At 50.9% G+C, this 22,576-nt stretch overlaps 1 protein-coding gene across 4 annotated transcripts in view; it reads right to left on the minus strand.

The window, feature by feature from the left end:
• Positions 1-1,677: 1,677 nt before the first annotated feature.
• The window catches only part of LOC4577128 (uncharacterized), a 66,734-nt gene continuing 45,835 nt past the window's right edge, over positions 1,678-22,576 (minus strand). For 3 of the 4 annotated variants that reach the window (XM_061649124.1, XM_061649125.1, XM_001230989.4), the window contains one exon: positions 1,678-7,179. In XM_061649124.1, coding sequence (XP_061505108.1) covers positions 3,640-7,164 — 3,525 coding nt within the window. In that variant the 5' untranslated portion in view covers positions 7,165-7,179 and the 3' untranslated portion in view covers positions 1,678-3,639. Of the gene's footprint in view, positions 7,180-12,311; positions 13,201-22,576 lie in introns of those variants that run through there. The other variant, XM_061649122.1, reaches the window with a different exon arrangement.

A 22,576-nucleotide genomic window follows, 5' to 3' on the forward strand; every position in this document is an offset into this window, starting at 1 on the left:
CTGTATTTTAGCCATCATAGATACAGCCAGTCTCGTAGTACAGTCGTCAACTCGTACGACTTAACAACATGCCCGTCATGGGTTCAAGCCCCAAATAGACCGTGCCGCCATACGTAGGACAGACTATCCTGCTATGGAGGGAAATGAATTAGTCACTGAAAGCCAAACCCACGAGAGGTAAAGGCAGGCCTTGACCGACAACGGTTGTTGAGCCAAAGAAGAAGAAGAAGAAGAAGATACAGCCAGACTTGAAGACTCGTAAAAAATAGGCTTTAAAATTACGTTCGAAATATGTTATTATTGGCTCAAATGATACATTTCAAGCAGCTAGGGAACTTCAGCTAGGTGTTGTGCGAGTATGAACTTCATAATTAATCTGGCACCAATTGCGGGAATTCTTAGAGGCTTTCACTAGATTTTCTATCTTCATCCCAAGTGCCACAAATCCACTAAACGGCCACTAAACCGGACGTCGGGTGGACGTCCATACTAGAGATGGGTTCTGCGGATCGCACCCACGGTTCCGCTCCGGTTCCGGCAAGCATGATACTGATTCCGATTCCAGAGAGAAGAATCGCTAGTTCCACCGGAATCGTCCGGAATTGTCCGGAATCGTCGGAATCGTCTGGAATAGTCGGAATCGTCGGAATCGTCCGGAATCGTCTGAAATCGTCTGGAATCGTGCGGAATCGTCGTAATCGTCCGGAATCGTCGGAACAGTCGGAATTGACCGGAATTGGCTGGAATCGCCCGGAATCGTCCGAAATCGTGTGGAATCGTAGTCAATCGATAGTAGTGAATAGTAGAGCCGGTTCCGGTCGATTCCGACTGTTCCGACGATTCCAGACGATTCAAGTTCACGATTCAAGTTCACATGCTGTCTGTCGTACATTTAAGCCAGGAATGTCGCGCACTGAGTTCCTCAATATCGTTCGATATGGACGCTAGCATCTTGTGTTACTGTTTGTATCTATTGGTATTAGGTTATGCACTGAATAAATGACATGAAATGAAATGGAATTCCGACGATTCCAGACGATTCCGGGCGATTCCGGGCGATTCCGGACGATTTCGGGCGATTCCGGACGATTCCGGGCGATTCCGCGCGATTTAGACGATTCCAGACGATTCCGGACGATTCCGGGCGGTTCCGGCTTGTCGGATTGAACCTACCCTTCGGAACTGGGTCCGAAATTTGTTGGAATCGTCCGGACCCAGTTCCGCTTTTTTGTGCGTTTTGCCCAACTCTAGTCCACACGACGTCCGAAATCTTCATTTTTGCGACTAGGGAAAGCTCTTTAAAACTCCGCCAGATGGCGTTCAATATATGCCAGCGTTCCCTAGTGGTCGGAATTGTAACTAAAACCATCCATTCAAAAATCAAACTTATTCTGTTGGCGTTCAAGTTTTCTAATGTTTGAAATTGGAATTAAAAAATATTCAAATATGAATAAAATTACTGCTAAATTAATTTATCAATCATTGGCTATACTTTTTGAACCAAAATCTGAGCTTCAGATCATTTCTATAGCACCAAACACGTTACCATTGGACTGTGAGTGTCCTGACGATGGCGATGGCACGGTAAGCACCAAAGCATACCATTTGTTTCTACAGTTTTCGGATCTCTTATCGTACTATAATCATTAAAAATAAATAAACAAAACACAAGGTGAATTAAATATTTGCAGTATTTTTTCTTCATTTATTACTTTCGCCAACTTACTCTCTCTCTCTCTTCGTATTTTTTTTAATTTTCTTTTTGTATGTTTTGTTCTTTCTTTTTTGCTAAAGAGTTTGCGGCGTTTGTTGTTTAGATCACGCCCCGAACACGCATCGTGGGAACCGTGAAACGAAAGACTGCCGCCATTCGGCACACGCTTGAAGCAGTGGGGCTCTCTTTCGCAATTGTTTGTTGCGCTGCTAGTAATGTTTGCTAGCCATTTTCGCTACACTTCTACACTATCTGCGCACTATCCCTCTTCTTATATTTACAGCTTAACTGTTTAAGATTTTGTATATATATACCGGTCTGTGTATGTGTGTGATTTTGTATATATATATAGGTATAATTATAGATCAATAAATTACTCTTTTTTGTTCTGTCGCCTCTTACTCGATCTTGAACGCTATCAACTATATCTCAAGACTGTACACACTAAGAGCTGCTGCATTAAAATGCCATTCCCGCGACCCGTGTCCAGTGCGACCTCAACACGTGGAACGCCTAAAAACGCACACTCAGACACACACACACATACGTACACACATATAGCTTTCCCTACGGGGTTTGTTACATGTTTTTTTTGTTTAAACTTTCACTCTACCAACATCAAATCGTTTACATCAAATCGTTCTCGGCCCGCCCCACGACGGCGCTGTTCTCTTGTTTCACTCTAGTAATTGTTGCTTGCCGGGTATAATGCCGGGTGGCGGTATGCGCTAAACCACCTTACCACACCAAATACATATAATCTCGCTCTTTGTCGCCTGCCTTCACTTTCCCCGCCACTGAATCGTCTGCTCTTATAATACATCACCTACTCCGATTGTTTTCGATTTGAATTAGTACTTGCAAACGACGCTAGCTGCTGCCGCTGCCGGCACGACGAACACGTTTTTGTTAATGCTTTTCGATCGTTCCATCTTCAGTTCTGACTTAATAAAACCCAAATTGCTTTCCGTAGTAGTTGTAAGGGTAGTAGTAGTAGTAGTAGTAGTAGTAGTATTGCGGTAAAACTTTAAATAAAACAAAAACAAATAAGCCAACAGCTACAACATCCAACCGGGGATGGGAATTGTCTAACACGCTTCTTCTGCTTCTCCATCCATCAAAGCCATCATCCAGCCATCGCGAATTGCTACACACACACACACATTCACTGATAAGCGTTTTGTTGTTTTGTCTTGGCCACAACACCAGAGCACTGATCCAAGCGCCAATTCCAGCCAACGAGTTAAAACAAAGCAGTGTAAACGATTCATTTCACTGTGGACTAGAAATACAAAACCTTACCGGGCTGAGTGTGAGTGTGTAAGAGAGTGATCCTAGCGAGGCTGTCTGGCAATGGAGACAGGATTGATTCACAACGACACAGCACAAACAAAAAAGTGTAGAGGAACCAGTGAATTGATTAGGGATTGGAGCGCGCGTCGTGTTCGCGTGCGCTCTCGACTACTACTCGCTGACTGGCTATTATGGCACAATCATCATTCAACACCGAGGAAATACTGTTTTTTTGTTGGTTCTTGGTTTTTTTTTAAACCGACCTGTGATTGGTGGAGCCGAAAGGTGAAACAAAGCACGGGATAGTCGTGGCTGTTTGCGCGGTGGTAGTGAATTAGTAGCTAGTAGTTAAGTAGTATAATACCAGTAATAGCAGAAACGGTTTCTTTTAACCCTTCCCTAGCTGCTCCGTGGCGTCCCTGTTATGGCGAGGCCATCCTTTTTCCCCCTCCCCTCCCCTCCTTATGTCTACCCTAACTCCACTAACTCTTATAAGGAACCATTACGCCCCGAAAATGCCGTCTCCGCCCGTCATTTGCACAGCCATCAGTCACGGAATTACAGACACCCACCCACCCCGACAGTCAGCGGGATCCGGCGGCCCGCCGCTGCACCGCTGCCCCCGTTCAATACTAACTGCCGACCATGATGTGCGTCGTGAACGAGTCCATCTCGTTGTCGCCGCACACGACCTTGCTCGGGCCCTCGAGCATCGGGCCCTTCAGCCCGAGCACGTCCACGTGGTCGCCCGTGTTGAACGACGCGATCTTGTAGCAGCTCGGGAACATGTCGTACAGCTCGTGCGTGGTGCCGAGATCCATGTCCAGGTACGCGAACTCCCAGCAGCTCGAGCCACCGAGCGTGCTGGCCGGTACGCCGCCGTGCTGGTGGTGAAAGTGGTGGTGCTGCTGGTGCTGCTGATGGTGCTGCTGATGATGCTGCAAGCTGCTGTAGTGTTGCAGGGCGGAGGCACAGGACGAGAGGAGCGGCGAGGTGGAGGCCGCACTGCTCAGTGTGGTCAGGTGGCTGGCGTCCCCGCGCGCACTACTATTGCTGCTGGTAAGCGTCGTCAGCGAGGTGAGCGTTGTGGTCGAGCTGGGCGAGATGGACCGCTCGTGGCTAGCGTCGGCGACCGTTGCCGAGGGTGCGGCCGGTACGGAGGGGTCTTCCACACCGTCGGCACCGGGTCCGGACGCGCCGCTCTCCATGTCGACGTCCGCATCAACGTCACACGGTCCCGGCGAGGTGCTGCCGGGCGCCGGTCCATTTGTACTGCTGCCACTGGGCGTGCTGGTGGTGCTGCTGCTGGTACCGTTTGTGGTGGTCGTGTCGGGTCCGACGCCTACACCGACGCCTGCCAGCTCCGACACACCGTCGGACGTATCGCTTCCCGCACTCGCACAGCCGCCATTCGGTCCAGATCCATTAGAATTACTCCCCCCGACGGTGCCATCACTCCCGGCCGGGTCCGTCCCGCTGGCTGCAGCCGCTCCGGTCACACCTTCGTCGGCCGCACTTGTACCCTGCGGTGGGTGGATCACACTGGCGGCGGTCGTCGCTTCATCGACGACACTCGGCGTCGGGGCGCTCGTATCATCGTCCACCACGACCGGCACGGCACCGGTCGGGGACGTTACGAACAGATCGCTCCCGTTGAGCGGATCGAGCGCCGACTGGGAGGACAGACTCAGCACCGAGCCCCAGTTGATGGGGCGCGTACAATCGTCGTCCGCAAACCCGCTCGCATCCGTGTCGAGATGATGGTGCAGATGGCTGTGGTGCAGGACGCTCATCTGCTGCTGCTCCTGCTGCTGCTGCTGCTGCTGCTGCTGATGATGGTGCTGATGGTGCTGATGAACTAGCTGCTCGTACGTGCTGGAAGTGCTGCTGTTTGTACCGCTGTTGCTACTGCTAAGATTACTACTGGCACTACTACTGCTGCTACTGCTGCTGCCGCTAACGCTATTTGTGGTGCAAGAGGTAACGCCACTATCACTGCTGCTGGTGCTGCTGCTGGTACTGCTGCCTGCATTGCTGCTGCTGCTACTGCCATTATTGCTACTGATGGGGGAGAGCTCGACGGCGACCGCACTGTTGGCGCTGGTCGCCGGGAACGGTGTCGCCCGTCCCGATTGAGGATCCTTCAGCGGGTGTGGATGGCCATTGTTGCCCAGATGCGGGGACATCTGAGGATGGAGCTGATGTTGTAGCTGCAGATGGTGATGCTGCTGGTGAAGCTGCTGTTGCTGCTGCTGCTGCATCTGTTGTTGATGCTGCTGGGACTGCGGATGCGGATGGTGATGATGGTGCTGCAGGTGGTGATGGTGGTGCAGTGGGTGCAGCTGCATATGCTGCTGTGAGTGTTGCTGCTGCTGCTGCTGCTGATCGTACGGCGACAGTTGCATCGTGATCGTGGAAGGATCACCGTACCCGTTTGCCGCCGTTTGCCGACCGCCACGTGGCCCGAAGTAATCCGGCCCAGGCGCACCGGCCGCTGGCGTTGATGGTGGTGGAGGGGGCGGAGGTTGCAGCGGTGAATGTTGATGATGCATGCCTGCATGCTGTTGCTGCTGCTGTTGCTGTTGTTGCTGTTGCTGTTGCTGCTGTAAGTGGTAATGATGTTGCTGCTGCTGGAAGTGTTGCTGCTGCTGCTGCTGCTGATGGTGCTGGTTGAACTCTTTGTTCTCGTTGTCGATTTCGCGCTCGATCGACTTGAGTGTGTTGCAGATCAGCACGGACCGGTAGAGCGACTGGTCGGAGGCCTGCCGGAACCGGGCCAGCTTGAACATGGACAGGTTCATCATCTTTAGGCGCCGCTCCTTGTAGCACTGCTTGTTGCTGCAGGACATGTTGCGCCCGTCGCAGCACCGCTTCAGATGCATCGGTCGCCCGCCGGCCATCACGCCCGGCGCACCAAATGGTCCTTGCTGTTGCTGCTGCTGCTGTTGCTGCTGCTGCTGCTGCTGGGCAGCACCGCCCATCGGTATGGCAGCGGCGCCCACCATCGGACCGGGCGAACCGCCCGCCCCGGCCGCCGCATTGCTGTAGTTGGCCGACCCGAGCTCGAAGTAGCTCTTGCCGTTCTCCGCACACCGGATCGTCTGCTGGGCGGTGGGCGCCTCGTACGGCGGCGAATAGTAGCCGTGCTGGGCCCAACCGTACCCGCGGTTCGCGTACTGCTGGGCACCGTTGTTGCTGGCGGCCCCCGTCCGCGCACAGTTCTGGTACGGCTCGGGGAAGTAGCCCGGCTTCGGGTAGGCCGGGCTGGCGTACCCGGCGCCCGCCATCGACGCGACCGTCGTGCCCCGGTTCGGCGAGCACGGGTAGCGCATCGCCGAGTAGCCGGGCAGGATCGTTTCGTCGTCGTCGAACTCGTCCTCGAAGTCGTCCTCGTCGTCGTCGAGATCGTCCGCCACCAGCAGGGTGGTCGCGAGCGTCGACCGCGTACTGTCGGCCGCGCTGCCCCACGCCTCGCCCGGCACTGCCACCGCCTGCAGCTTGCTGATGCTGTCCACGATCGGCTCACAGTTCCAGGCCGTCTCGCCCGGCACGGCGACCGCTTCCAGCTTGGCGATGGCGTTCTCCTCCGGCTCGGCCGGCCCCGCCGCCGGCAGCAGAATCGGCGCCGTCGGGCTGAGGATCGTGGGCGAGGCGGTGATGAAGGGACTGGTGACCGCGAGGGTGCCGCTGCTTACACTACTTATGCTACTGCGCTCCGTCGCACTGGCCGCGCTTGTTGTACTAATGCTTTCGTCGTCCTTCGAGAACTGTTCCGCCGTGTGGGCGGAACCGTCCTGCTCCTGCTGCTGCATCTCGTCATCGTAGCGAGGGCTTTTGCAGGCTTTAATACCATCGTTTGCTTCTTCCTCTTCTGCTTCTTGTCGCTCTTCTCGCGCGTCTTGGGACGCTGCTTCCGGTGCTTCGTGCTGCACCACCACATCGACGATCATGTCACCGTCGGTCGGGGCGGGGCTGGTGCAGATTTCCTCATACCTGCGCTTGCTCCCGGCACACAGTGTCGCACTGGCGGGGCTGTTGTTGGTGCTATTGGTCGTGGTGGTGGTGATGCTGCTGCTGCTGCTGATGGTCGTGCTGCTGCCGTCGATGATACTGTTGCTGATGGCCGGGGCCGTTGTTGCTTCCGTGTCTTGTCCCATTTTTAGTGTCGAATGCTGCAGAAACGAACATAATTAAATGGGAGAACAAAATTAGTATGATGCAGTGAGTCATGTACGAAAGCAAAAACAAGTATAATTAAACGATGGGTGCTTCCAACTCCGATCGGATGTACACAGGCGGTCAGGTGTCAATCAGACGTTAAGAGGCAATAAACCCATCCTTCCTCAAAAAAACACAACACGTTGGGAGGAACCGATGAATGGGAGTGAAAACGAGCGAAACCAAAATTATGAATGAATGCCGACGAAATTCGCCTCCACACGCGCCCGTGTGTGTGTGCATGCCCATAATCACATAAATTAACCAAAACGATAAACGATCATAAAAATCGTATGGCGGCTGTTCGACGTGTTTACAACCGATTCGAGGGGGGGTGGTCCATCACATCACCCCCATCACCGCGGTGGTTTTCCGGGGTTGCCAATTTGGCTTTCTTTGAGAACTTCCTCCTATAGTCCTTACCATCCCCGTTTCGCCACCGTGAAGTGAATTGATGGACGAACGGATGGCGGAATGGTGCAATAAACCCCGAGTACGCTTCGCAAGGCTACCTAGTTTTTTGTTTTGGTCTTTGCCCCCCTCTCTCTCTCTCGCTCTGCACGACCAGACAAGGGTCATAATTCGCTAACTGAACCGATTGGCAATTCACATTTATTTGGCTTATCGTCTTCTCAACAGGTAGCCACAGCCGCCTGCACTTGGCGCGTTTGCGATGTGTTCGTTTATTGATGTGAGGTTTTGTTTTGTTTTGTTGTTTGGGGGTTATTATTCCAAATTGAAACGGTGTGAAAATTGACATCGAAAAAAAAACAGACTTGTTGAGTACCTTGAGGGTCAAAACAGCTCCATAAGAGGCTGAAAATTGTGGAAATGACTTCTCCCACGGCTCTAGGAGAGAGAACGATTTGCATAACAAATGTCCCTAAGTGTGCTTCCATTGCCATATGCATTTGCCAGTTTAATCCATCAAGAGACCACCGTTCCACCGTGTTCCACCATCAAAATAACGGTTAGAACCTCACTAAAGCTAAGAAGTGCTTTTTGGCACAACTACTTCATAAACCTTCCCCCAAAACTCTTCCCCATGCAAAGTGACGAAAAGACGTCAGAAGCCACAGTTTGAAGCAGTTCGAAGCAGCGGGAATAGTGGCCAAGATTATACAAAAATCGTTGTTCGTTCGCCTCGTGGAAAGGATCTATAGGGCCCATCGTCGGATAGGCACACCTCGCACGAGTCACGCCATCTTACGCACGCCACACATATATCGGCCAAGAACCGTCGCACCAATCCTTCTGCCGTGAAAATGAATAAGAAGCTCAAAACATAAATAGGAAATAGAAATAGAAACACAACCGAGTGCCACACCGCCACGAAGGTAGAAGAAAAGCAGATGAAAAGTTTTTTTGTTTGATAAAAATAGAAAACAAAATAACCAAACATATTCCACATGTTCCCTCGTCCTGGATGGTCTTTTCCCGCAAGCTTTCAAGCACATTTACAACAGCAAAAGCTGCATCCACGTGTCCTTGCAAGGATCTCTCGCATGATATTGAGACCTCCTTACCTCAACCAGAGCTCAAACTGTTACAACGCCCTACATAACAGACCTCTCTCCCTTTGCCGAACGAAGAAAAACTCCTCCAACCCCCCTATTCGGGGTCGGGCGGTGCACGGCAGGTTCGACAAAAACGGTTTCCTCCACCAATCGGGCGGGCGGGATTGTTTTCCATCGGAACGGGCGCGTTGTCGGGGTTTGCCGTTGCGTGACCTGTTTAGGTGTTTTTGCTGCTAGCTCACTTTTTTTTTCCTTCTCTTCTTTTGTTTTCCTAGCTCCACGATTGCGTGTTGCTCATGCCGCGAGCCGGACAAAAGAAGCGTGTACCGACGACGACGACGGCCACGAGGTCATCAGCCCAGTGCTTCTTTTCCCCCATGGGCGCGCGGACGGACGGAATGGCGTCGCCAAAATTCTGTTCCACAATCTTACACCCACTCCCACACACCCCCACCAAAGGGGGAGTTTTCATCGGGTTGGGCGGTGTGGGGGAGGTCTGTCGTCATCAGTCGGTACGTGTGTGAGTGTATAAAATGAGACTCCCTCTATACTAGCAAACGGTCAGCTCCAACGGTCGCGACAACCTTGCCACTTCGATTACGCGTGTCTTTCGTGGGACCAAACGAAGGAAATGGTCGAAAAGAGCAGAGCTCTAGCACTGTTAGAGGAGTTGCGTTCAAAGAATTACTGATTTGTGTTAACAATTCATTCGTTTATTTGGTTATCGAAATTGAAGAAAATTAAATAAAAATTCAGCGAATTTATTATTTCTTAAATAAAAGGCCGTTCGGTTTGTTCCAAAGTTTGTAATCTATTTCCACCCCTCTACTCATCTTAACCGAGCGACCCTTGGGAAATCGGCCAGAATTAGACCAAAAATCTGACCCAACGTCACCAGCGATCCCTTCCACTTCCCTTGTGGCGTGTATTTCCACAAACATTCTCCACCCACGTCATCCCCGTCATCCCCGTCCTCCCCTGGGACTAGTGATCGTCTTTTTGGCACATCCAAAGAAACCTTCTCAATAGAGAGAGAGAGAGAGACACATTTTGGGACCCGTCACTGTTGTTTACCTAGCGATCGCGCGTGCGCATTCGTGCCGCACGAAAACGGAACACAAAAACCTCGTGGTGATCCTTCTCGGGCGGGATAATTTTATCTTTTATGCCTCCCAAACTGCCTCCCAAGCGGACGGGCGGTGTGAGTCGGCACGCCTTGGGAAGATGTTTGTGCTTGCGTACAGCTACGGGAGAGCGTCTTGCGCAGTCGCGCAAAATCTTGCACACCGACGGGCAAGACACGTCTTGGGCGAGCGCGGGATTCAATTTTTAGGGAAAATAAAGAGCATCAAGTCTGCATGTGTGCTGGAGGAGAAAGAAGAGCGGCACAGCGGCGGTTGATGACGAAAATGTGGCCACCCTTCACCACAACAGGTCGTTCGCCGAGCGCGGCGCGGAGTTGCCAAGCGGTACCGAACGAATTCCAGCCTCCATCCCCACACGTCCCCTCCTCCCCGGGAGTTTGGCTCCCAAAAGCTTGCTCTCTCTCGCTCTCTCTATTTGAATCATTTTTTCTCATAATCTCACTGCTGCTTTCTCCGTAGCGTTTTTTTTTGTGCCTCTTCTCTAGCCGCACAATGGGTGAAAGATCTTCATCGATCGGGAGAGATCGCGATCGAGCGCACGGAAATAAAGCGACCGCGCGCACGACCCCTCCCTACTTCGTGTGCTTCCTCAAACGCCCCAACCCCTTTGCCACCCTGCGGCGAAGGTGCATCCACAACACGTTGCTATAGCAACCTGACAGGCAAAGCATGCAAGGCAAAGCAAAGGGAGAGCAAAGAAGGAAAAGATTATTAAACCCAAGGCGGAGGAAAAATAGTTAACGGGTTTTGCTTCACTCGAGAAGCTTTATTTTCTCATACACCCTCCGTCCCTCGACCACCACACACCCGACCACTGCACCCTGCCAACCCTTTTGCCGTCCGTTTTTATCGTCGTACGATTTTTCTTCCCTCTTTCTCTCCGCTCTCTCTCGGTGCCCTTTTTTTGCTTGTTTCCTTCACGATCGTTTCCGATCCCCGGTGTGTATGAGGGGGAGCTTTTATTTCTCATTTCTTTATGTGCCGCTTTTCGTTCCCCTCCTCCCCCTCCCCCTCCCTCTTTGGAGAGAAGGGTGGACCAGCAAAAGGGTGGGAAGGATGGCAAAAGGGATCCACACACACACACACACCATACGATCGCCGCTTTCTTCATGGCAACACAGTTCATCCACATCACTGCCGCCGCCGCCGCCACTACCACCACTACCTCCTCATGTGTGTGTGTGTGTGTGTGTATGGCTGTGTCCACGATGGAACGTGGAATTGAAGCAAAAGCGCAAAAAGCAACACCCGTGAAAAGGTACGAACGGTGCGGCAAAAGGCAAGGGCGGATAAACTTAGGACGAAACACAGACAAAGCAAGTAGACACGCAGAAGGAGAGAATGAGAGGGGACCAACAAAAAAAAAAAACAAGCCCAACGAATTTATGTAAGAGGGAGAGCGGCGGGGAGAGCTAGATACGGCGCGCATATACAACGGCGAGGCCTCTGGGTGCGTTGCTTTGGCCTGGGCCGGGGTCTGGGAGATCTCGCTTGAAATTAACTTTTGATGAAGGTTTGTGCCTGTTGTTTTTTTCTTTCTCTCTCTCTCTCTTTCTTTGCTTCTTCGTTACCCCTTTTCCAGCTTTTCTGTATGCCTCCCCCAATGGGCACAGTGTGCAACGGGAGGGTAGAAACGAGCGCTGGCAAAAAGCAAGAAATGCCGCCGACATGCACGAAGACCATTGAATGGAGAAGCATAAAAAGCTTCATCAAGCCACTTGGCCAAACGTGCCAAAGGGGGAGGAGGTGGGATACGCGGTGTACGCGGTTTATGGTGTGGACGTTGCATGGTGGTGTGTGGCACTGCTCTGTTTGTGCGTTTGTATGCGTGTTGTTGTCGTTGTTGTTGTTGGCATACGTCACGCGTCTGCACTGCTTGGCTGGTGTTTGATAACAGTGGATCAAACTTGCGAACTGCAAAAACAAAACATGCATCAGCTCGGTGCAGATGCATTGCCAAATTGTTTAAAAACGTTCACCCTAAAATTCCTCCCTTTACGCTAAGTTTTCACCAATAAACTGAGCGGAAACTTGTACCACACTTAATGCACGGCTTGTTCGTTTACGGGCCACTGTTTCAGCATACCACAGACTTCATACAAAGAGCCACAAAAAAGTCTTCAGAATATAGCTTCTTTGGACTTTAAGAAATTGTATACATTCTTAAGAACAAATAAGGCATTTTGGAAAACTTTGTCGAACCACGCAAATCATTTTGAACTCAACATAAACCCAACAACGAATCATAAGTGGAAGCATTTTGGTGCTTTTTGCATATTTCGCGCCACATAAGACAAACACACCAACTCCAGACAACTAAGGTACAACAGAACTGCATTTCTTCTGTTCAAGTCGATGGCACAATAGTTAACTTATGCTTTTTGTTTTAAAGATTTTGTTTCACCCAACCGAAAAGACACTTACAGCAAAACCGCCGCCAAGAGGATGTTCTATGATACACATTGAGCCGGAGGACAGTTTGCGCCAGTGGGCTGGCCGTTGCGGGAAGGCAGTATTGCACTCGTGGTCGCACGGAACGATGACAGTTGTACGGCAGCGATGCAGCAATGCACCGGCAATCGTATCACACTGAAATTGCACATTCAGAAGTTTCGTACACGCACATCGACCGCGCAAAGGTGATGGATGATAGATTTGGTAATTTTTGTAGCACAACACCTTTTTGCAACACCGCACTCACAATAATCACTGCCACCAAACCAAGTAATAGTAACCGAAGCAACGAAAACCAAAACCCGTAAACGTTAACTTATAAGCGATGAGCACTACTCTTATCACCACCAACAGTTACAGTGTGTATTGGACGCTTTATTGCTGCTTTTCCCCATTTCATGGAAGAACTTTTCTTTTCGCTGCTTCGTTTGCACGGTTGCACTTTTCCGACACAGAAAACGTTGCACTTTGCACTACAACAACACGGCAAAGATCGCAAAACTATCACCCATCGGAAAGCGCGCGCGCGCTTGGTACGCAAATCGAGCGCTCGAATGTGAGAAACGTACGCAACCCGTGGTTTCGCGTTTACAGCGCGCGTACAGTACGTGCGTATCGTTGGAACGCCGGCGAGGTAAAACTTGCCGATGCGCGTTCAAAACTTCCAGGAAGCGCTGCCATAGCGAGGCGTACACGAAAGAGCGTACACGGACAGCGAGAGAGAGCGAAAATGGCGCTCTCGCTGCTGCTCTCGTGCGTTCGCTATGCGAAAGGGCGCGCGCGGGCGCGAGAAAGAGAAGGAGCACAAGCGAACGAACGAACGAACCAACGAGCGCGCTGCTCGAACAACACAAAAGGAAACGTTGCGCACCGTTCGCAGTTGCTGAGTAGAACAGAGGGAGTGAGAGCGAGCGTGCGAGAGCAGCACACAAAAAAATACAAGCGATGGCGGGTGAGGCTTCCCGCACACACAGTGCTGCAGCACGCTGGCAGGAGCTGGAGGAAAGAACACACCTACAGCAAGGATACTGATAAAGGATGGCACACAAACGGTACACAAGCCGAAGAGGGCGAACACGCACGCACATTCCGGCTCGGGATCGGGACCCAAAGCCACACGGCGCACCGGACAGAGCCAAACAGGGGAGGCAAATACCGGACACCGCGCATGGATAGGGACCTTTTCCAGGGTCTCTGCTGCTGCTAATCCCTCCGCTCTCTTGGGACGGAAAACGGTACCGGCGATCGGAAGGATCGCAAGGATCGACACCCCAAAGGGCGAAGGAAGCGAAGGCAACAAACCAAACATACACTACTATCCCGAAGGACCGTCGAGATCCCATGTGCATGAGAGCATTCCGGTCGATCATCATCGGTCCGTACGCACCCACACGTGTATATCCTCTCTGCCATAGCGCGTCCTAGTTACGGGCTCAGGTAGACGGCCGGGAAAACTGGAAACCCAAACCTCGATCCTGTCTGTTGCTGCCCGTAACGAATCCTTCACCATTACGACACACCGGCCAGGTAAACGGGCCGTGTGGGTGTTCGAAGCGTTGGTTGGTTGGGAGTCTGTGTGGGACTTCTTTTGAGCGATGGTAAATTGTAGCGAACAATTTTTGTTTATATTTCTGCTTGCCCAGCCGTCAAAACTGATGCAAACTCCCGCCAATAATTGGCACCGTTGCTGAGTTGCCAACTCGAGCATGCAAGTGGCAAAATTGCGCAAATATAACATTCGGGTTTGTTTTGTGTGGCTCGATTCCTTTCGTTGCGATCCTTTCGCTCTCACGATGATCCTCTTGTCAATTTGATCTTTTTGAGAGCGAGACATAAACAGGTAACTGGAGCGTAGCTGTTTATTGCTCTAATTGGTTTATTGGTTTACTGGAGTCAGGCTGAACATGTTTGTTTACAAAAATGTAAAAACTGTAAACTTGTTACCTCAGTCCCAGGTGATCACCTACAGACAAAAAAACACTACATTTCTAGCTGCAATATTCAAAACAACTGCACTTGCTACTTCTTACTTCAACATGGGACACAATTGAGATCAAAATAAGTCAACCACTAAAAATTCAACCCTCGCTTCCTGTGTCTCCCAAACCCAAAAAAACAGTCGCCCCCAGTGAGGCGGTGCACCATCCATGGTTGCTGCATGCGTTTGCCCGCCAAAATCCTTTTTTGCACCAAGTGCAACCCTACTTAGGGACGGAGGATTACTACAAACACAGCCACCTCAAGCAGAGAACTGTACGTAGGTGAAATTACGATATTTGCACCACCCAACAACCACCCACCGCATCAACCCGACAAGGAAAGGATTGCTTTTTTTGTGTGTCCCTTCTGCATGCCACCCTAGGAAAAAAAAGGAAAACCATCGGTAATTCGCATTCGGAGGAAAGTCTCTCATTGCGTTTTGTCTCCGAACCGTGCAATGGAGGGGGCACACACGTACGCACGCCATCAAGCAAACCCTTGCCACCCCAACCCTTAAAAGGACAACACAACAACAAAAAATCGTGCACCCAAACCCCCCCCCGCCCGAAAAAGGTTGCGTATTTTTCGGGTTTGTCGGGGTGTGTTGTTTTTACTTTTTTTTGGGTCGATTTAGTTGCCTCCGCGAATCTTGCTGCTGCACAATGTACTAGAAAGGGGGAGGTGCGGAGGAGGACACACGCCACCCCAGATTGCGTGTGTGTGTGTGTGTTGCGAAGAGAGAATCGCAAGGGTGGCGGTGCTTGTCAAGAAGCGAGAATTTATATAGCGAGAAGAGAGAAGGAAGAAGAGACAACAAAAAATTGCATGAAACGGATAAACAACAAACCACGGACAGAAAATATGAGACAGAAGCCTGGAGGATCGAAAGAATCGCGGCCCATGAAGGCCGCCCTGGCCAGCACAAGGAGGGACTGAGAGTGAGCGAGAGAGCTGTGGCTCATGGGTGGAAAAGGGTGGAGAAGCCGAAGAGTTTGTGTGGATGTTTTATATTCCGGTTTGGTGCCTTCGAACGCTTCGTTTCGGCCCACCAGCACACCCCGCGCCCGCCGCTTGACAGGTTGACTGCCGCCCGCCTGCCTGCCTGCCCACGGTGAGCCCCTCCCGCTCAAGCGGGCGCCCAATTCTGCGCCCAAATCATAGCGCGTATGTGTGTGCACGCTTTCGACAACACTTTTGGACTATTTTCCACCCCAATCCCACACAACCCACACACACACACGCATCCCGTGGGGCTTTTGGTGAGTTTTTCACCCGTCGTCCAGAAGCGCGATTCGAAAGGCATCCCCATGTGAGCGTGTGTGCGGCTGTGGGTGTGCATGTGTTCGAGGTGGCTCCGTTACGTGTGGGTAGGCAAAACGGCGTCTGCATTGTTGATACTACCCACTGCTGGGGTTCGATGCGCGGGGAGAGCGGGTGGACTCGAACTCGACACCGAGAGCAAAACATTCCAATCCTCCCAGCAAAGGAAGGACACGCACAGTTTACGACCATGCAGGAGTGCGAAAGAGAAGGAGAGATAGCGAGAGAGAGAGAGAGAGAGAGAGAGAGAGAGAGAGAGAGAGAGAGAGAGCGAGAGACCGAGAGGACAGAGCGTGTCATTTCGTACCATTTCGAAGCGAGGGTGTAGCAAAAATGTCTCACATAAGGGTCACAGGAGGGAGCGGCGGATGCGAGATGCGGGATAATATGAAGCTACACAGCAACCCACATCACACACACAGAGCCTGGGACGACGCGCGAGGACGAGAAAGAGAACGGTTCGAGCACACACACACGCACACATCAAGCGTGAGCCGCAGAAGGAGCAGGAACGTACGACTTAACCTTCTCCCCGTGTGTGCTTCTTTTCGTGCTGTAACGTGTCGCTTACTCGACTAGAAAACAACCCCAAAAATAATGCGAATCACAAACACACACACACACAGACAACGCATCGTTGAACAAAAACTTTGGTCGCTGCCATCTCCTGCCCCCACACGCGCTGTGTGCGCACCACCATCGTTTCCCTATCCCTGTCTGTTCTTGTATACGAAAAACCTTCCACAGCGGAAAGAGAAGCATGGCGTAACGCAACGATAAGGGTCGAACAGGGAAAAGAGATTTGACAGCAGCACGCAAGCGATTGCCATTGCCGAGTAGGCATCTGTCAAAAAGACTACGAAAAAAACAACATTCCACCCTTGTCAGAGAGCGCTAGAGCAGGATGCGCGCTGCTCCGTGTGCGAGCGAGATACGTTGGCAACAACAAACGGCTGGCGAACGGAGGCAAAAAAAACCCTACAATTTTTTTTGTTGGTTTGTTTCGCTCTCTCTCGCTCGCTCGCACGTACGCACCGCATTTGCTGGTGGTGCTGGTTCGCCTATCTCGATACAGAGAGGGCCGCGCAACTGCAGCGCTTTCGAACGCCTGAAACGCTCGCACGGTCGTCGACTACCCTTCGCTTCGAATCCCATCCGTCCGGATCTCGGGGGCCTTCTGTACGAAGGCGCACACACAACGGCAGCAAAAGCAGCAACAACAACAACAGCAACAACAAAAAAAGCGGCACACAGCAACCCCTAGCGAACGAACGGAGGGAGAGAAGAACGAACGATGAGAGAGAGTGGCAGCGGCGTGCGGCAGCAGCAGCAGCAGCAGCAGGGTGTGTGCTCCGGTGTGGCACGGCAAAATGAAGGGAAAACGCGAGTGTCAGCTGTGTGTGGATGGGTTCAAGAGCGGTAGGTAGGTAGGTAGGCATGGGACGGACAAGGGGTAGCCGCACGCGGAATGAAGCAACGACGACACGATTCGACCAAGCAGCGGCGGCAGCAGCAGCAGCAGCAGAGAGTGAGCGGCTGCGGAATCGAAGTTCCACGGAACGGAACACAGAGCGTTGTGCTGTGTTGCGTATGTCAAGGGGGCTTGTGAAGCAACGTGCGGGGCAAGAGCACAATCGCACCGGAGCCGAACCGGAGTGTGTGCTGCTGCTGGTGTGTTCGCCTTTGGTATGCGGCACACTCGGCTGCGATGCTTGCCGGCCAAAATGAGGCGGATTTGGCGCAGTTGGGATGAACGGTCTAATGCTTCATTGTATTAGACAGTAAAACATTTTCATAAATATTTTATATCCTGTATCGGCGACGGCCTCTATAATGCGCTATTTTACGAGTTTCAATATTTCATAAAATCAATCTGTTTATTTGAGTAATATTTTATAACAAAATCACAAACAAAATTCTTTGCTTTAAACGTGTAGAGATTGTTTCATGAAAAACTGGACCTTTATATAATAGTCCTATAACAAATGTCCTTTAGAACAGTTCTATTTCATGCTAAATAACGCTAAATAAGACACTTTTCTGCTAATGTCCATCACTTGTAATCATACTTGAATTCAAATGACCCGCCATCATACAAACCGCGGTGGTCGGCCATATTTAAAAGCACCGTTTAGTACACAATTCGAGTAGGCGTGACCAGATACGACCATTGATAACTACAAAAATGGAAGCAATTGAACGGCATATTGCAATGTTTGTGGATTATTCAATTTTTTACAATCATGTGATGCTTATATTAAAGATTTTTGTTTACAATTGTTTCAAAATGAACTTAAAAATGGTATATTTGCTTTTTTTAAAGATGTACAATATAGACAGACAAAAAACTTTAATTTCGTTACTTTAGTTTAGTTTGTGGTCCAGTCCAAACCATATTTTAAAATAAAAATTCGTAAACAATAATTTCACAAAATCATAACGAATAAAAAAAGAAATAGCGCCACTTTCAAGGGTCAGCAATGCATCAAATTGAAAAAAATGTTCTACATATTTGCCGTCAAATAATTTCTTGGTTTGCGTTTCAAATTTTGATCACCAGCAAACGCACCAAACGCCCAACTGTGCCAGAGCCCTTGGTGTGCTACGGTGTGCTGCTCGGTGCACAGCACCGAGAGCACCGAACACCAAGCACATCGACCGACCACAGAGTGAGACCGGGGCACACACACAACACGAACAAAGCGAACGAACGGCAACGGCGATCGATGGCGGATACGGAGTGAGCGTTTTGCCGCACCATTCCGTCCCTTATTTCAGCAGCCCTCTGCTCTTGCTTGTCGGCCCGCGCCTGCCTGACTGCTTGCCAGAGCTTGCTGGTACAGTCGCTCGTAGCGCTGATGCTATTTTACCAATGGCTGCCAATGTTGCCATCAACTTCAAGCGCTTCGTGTGCGCTGTTTTCCTGCTTCGGCCCGGCCCAGGCGAACACACAGGCACCACCGTCAGGCCCAGTGTCAGCCCAAGCCAAACCGAACCAAGCCGCCAGCCAGCCAGCCGGGCCAGCCAGCCGAGCCAGCCCGGTCCAACCCGGCCAGCTCAGCCCGTTCGCCCTTCTCGCGGCGAACGACCGTACACTGCGAACAACGGGCAAAAGCGGAAAAAAGAAACAGCAGCAGCAGCAGCAGCAGCCATGGCCTCATCATCAGCACAAACGTAGGAGGCGATTGCGTGCGGGGCGCGGGCATTCGGTGCGGCAAGTGGGTAGGATTGGGAGGACGGTGAGACCTCGACCGAAGCGAACGAACCGCTCGATGCCGCCGCCGCCGCCGCCGCCAACGACGACGACGATGATGATGGCTTGGAGCGCTTGTAGTGAAACACACCGCACAAAATGTGAAGAGCTTATGCGCGAGGGCGCGGAGACACCGCGCGACGGGTGAAAGGAATGGCTGATGAAGCGCGCACGCGAGGGGATTAGCGGGGCGCGGTGCGGCGGTGGTTCATTTTCGACGATGGAAGGGAAATATAATATTAAAGGGGAATTCGCCCTCTTCACGACACGGCCACGGACCGGAGCGACATCAACGCGGCGACGACGACGACGACGACGACGACCACGACGACGACGATGCAAGGAAACGAGACCACCCCACTTCTTGGTCACCCAGCGCTCTCCATGCCATCCGCTGCTCCCTTCACACTGACCAACGTCATTCGCACTAAAATACAACGGCATATTTCAAAGTGCGGGGGCATTACGAGATAGCTCTCCGACCATCCGGACCGAAGAAGAACTCGCTTGTCTCGATCGAGAAACCCATCGGTGTCGCTCCGCCCCACACCTCCCTCTTCCTCCCTTCTTCCTTTCCCTTCATCAACATCCTCCGATAACCACGGTCTTGCCACGGTTGCCTTGGCCGCCTAGCAAGTGGCGAAGGGAGGGGAGGGGTTCGCGGAGAAATCAACACAGCAGCACAACAACAGCAAAAAAGCACACCACTGTGTACGGGGTCCCACAACTTTGCAACTTTCCGGACGCGGGCACCTCTGCAGCAGCAGCACACAGAGGCGCAGTCTTCTTAAGAGATTGAACGACCACCGCTTTTCTGTTGCCGCTCTCGCTTCCTCTACCACCAGGGCCTGCTCCACCAGTGGGAACCACACCGGGAAGGAGAACATCAACGGATCTCTGCCCGTCTTTTTGACTCACCCGGAACCAGTGGGGGAGGGCGATGAGAGGGAAAGAGGGCATTGTGACAGAGGTTCCGCGACTGGGTCCAAGTTGCAAACACACAATACACACACATGTAGGAGAATAAAAATAATAACGATGAGATTTTTGAAAAGCCAAAACTTCTGTCCCCACAGAAGTTCAGCAGCATCCTGCTCCACAAAGCTGCTTGCTTGGAGTTAAAATGTTGTGCGTCAAAGTTAACTCGTCCTTTCGCGCGGTGCTGCCAATGACGAGGCCAGAAACGCATAGTGCCGCAAAACAAATGCACAAAAGATAATGAGCGAAGGAGAGCGAGCGAGAGGCGAAAACGAACCAGAGGAATAGGGCAATTGCAACGAATCGAAACGAATGTTGCAGTTTTTGGGGCCACGCAACCTGTTTCGGTCCTTCCCTGAAGCGAACGGCTGCGAAATCCCCTTGTCATTACTGTCATTAGTGTCATCTGTAGCCGTCCGTGGACTACTTTGGTTGGTTCTTATTGCGTACCAGTACCAGATTTGTTCTAGAATGCTTTCAGAACGATGACGATTTTGATCCCTGGTTGATTTAAGCTTGAAGTTTTTGCTTGAATAGTATACTTAATATTTAATTTAACATTTACCCATATGAGCAATGTCTAGATGGTTTGTGTTAAGTGTGACCTTTGAACTCATTTTTTTTTTTTTGAAAACATTTTCAGAACAAACTTTACCTTTTTTTTGTTGTTACCAGCAAAATTTTTGTAATAATCCAGTATATTTCCCCACGACTCAACACCGAAACATCATATTTTATTTGATATAGGAACACGTTTTCCTTTCCAAAACGTTTCCACTTCTTAACGGTCGATTTGAATTGTTCAAAGTAAAACTGCTGCATCTCGTTATCTGCCGCTGGCGATGGAATAGATTTGAAATTCAACCACGTGGGAGCTTCCTAGCAGCGGGATGGTGCAAAACGTATGTGTGTTGTACACGAGCACACAAACGCGCGAGCGCGCGCGCGCCTCCATTAATTGTATCTGCATGCATTTTCGTCCGATGAGATCGCACAGATCCGTTACCGACGCCGATGATGTCGGTCGAACACCCAATCCCTTCCTAGAACCTACCATTTGCGCCCCGAACTCTAAAGCGAGATCAGGAAAAGTTTTCCCTTTGCCTGCTCATTTCAGCCAGTCGCCAAAAAGGTCGTCGCCGCAGTTTCTCGATAAAGGACGGAGGGAAAATGCGAAGCGAAGAAAAAAAATGTGTCCCATTCAAACCTTACCTCTCCCATCGGGGCTTATCCCCGGGGGCGGCACAATGTTGTAGGCGAAATCTTCCTCCAACGTTCTATTTGAGCGGTTTTTTCCCTTCTTCTCGATTTCGTTGCTATTGTTGCTGTTGCCAGTTCCCTTCTTATCTTCTTTCTAGGGAGAAAATGTAACACACAGCAACAGCAACCGTAGCTTTTCCATTTTCCTCCCTCTGAAAACACATTTTCCCTCTTTGTGGGCGCAAGGAAAATGGTTTCACCGATGGCGTAAGGTCGAAAGAGTGGTGTGGGTTCCTTCTTGTCGTCCCCCGGAAAACAGAACGAAGGGAGAGCAACAGCAAAAAAAAATAGACAATCTTTACCGAAACGTCAACTCACCAGCACCCAAGCAATAGCGAAGGAAGGGGGACGCATGCACGCACGCAAGCAGACAAAAAAGACGGCACAACAAAAACCCTCATCTTAACCGTGCCCGGAATAGGTGCTGGGTAAGGCAGGACGGAAGGGCTTTTTCCGGAACTAAACATCTGCCACGGAAGCTGCAAGACTGGACGACCGGGGATCGTCGCTCGAGACTGGGATGCGTGCTTGGGAGACGACGGTCTCGGTTCGAAAGTGATCAGTCTTCGGTGATCGAGAATGGGTTTGTTTTCGTTGGCCAAGTGTCTGTGCGTGTGCTGGAGGGGTAAGTATTAGGCATACTAACGCGTAGATGGCGTTGGCAAACTGTCGCAGCGTTTGTTGCTGGCGCAAAAATTCAAATCGCGAAAAAGACGTTGGTCGATACTTTAACATTCGATTGATTCAAACAAACATCGCTAAGAACGCCCGTCTTCGCCTTCGAATGGCAACGGTCAACGCGATAAGGCACTATCGCAACGGACTTCGGGCGCTATTCACGCGAGAAGGCCACGGTGATTATCGCAAAGCGGCTGCACTGCGCGCTGCGGACTCTTGGTCACTGCTACGCTGCCCGCTCACTTGCCCTCGCGCTCCGCTCGTCCCAGGGCGACGTTTGTCTCGCACCGTTTTACGAGTGTGCCTATCGTCCGGAGGAAGTTGTACTACCGGAACAGTGCAGCATGAAGCGAGCATACCTGGGTAGCAGCGCATCGCTCTTACTTGACAAGTTCCGCTTGGCTTTTGTACCGCAGTAGAAAGGGCGGAAGTAAAGTTTGGGCTTATGTTTCACATCGAAAGATCCAATGTTGCGGTACAGAAATATATTTTCTAAAAAAAATCAAACATTATGTCAATTTGATTTGCTTATTTGGCCCATATGCATTTGTACATGTGCAAATTTGCATCGTAAATCACAAAAACATATAACAGGGTTCATATATCGTTAAGAATAGAACCGTTAAAAAAGCAACCGTTTCATTTAATTTGAAATAATTTGAACATTATGTGTCTTTCAAGTATTATTTCTTAAAGCCCAATATGTTGTTCTTTGATTAATATTTGTATTGATTTAGACGTTTTTCTGCACGGTCGTGTGTGGATC

This window comes from Anopheles gambiae, chromosome 2 (genome assembly GCF_943734735.2).
Source record: "Anopheles gambiae chromosome 2, idAnoGambNW_F1_1, whole genome shotgun sequence".
Taxonomy (NCBI): domain Eukaryota; kingdom Metazoa; phylum Arthropoda; class Insecta; order Diptera; family Culicidae; genus Anopheles; species Anopheles gambiae.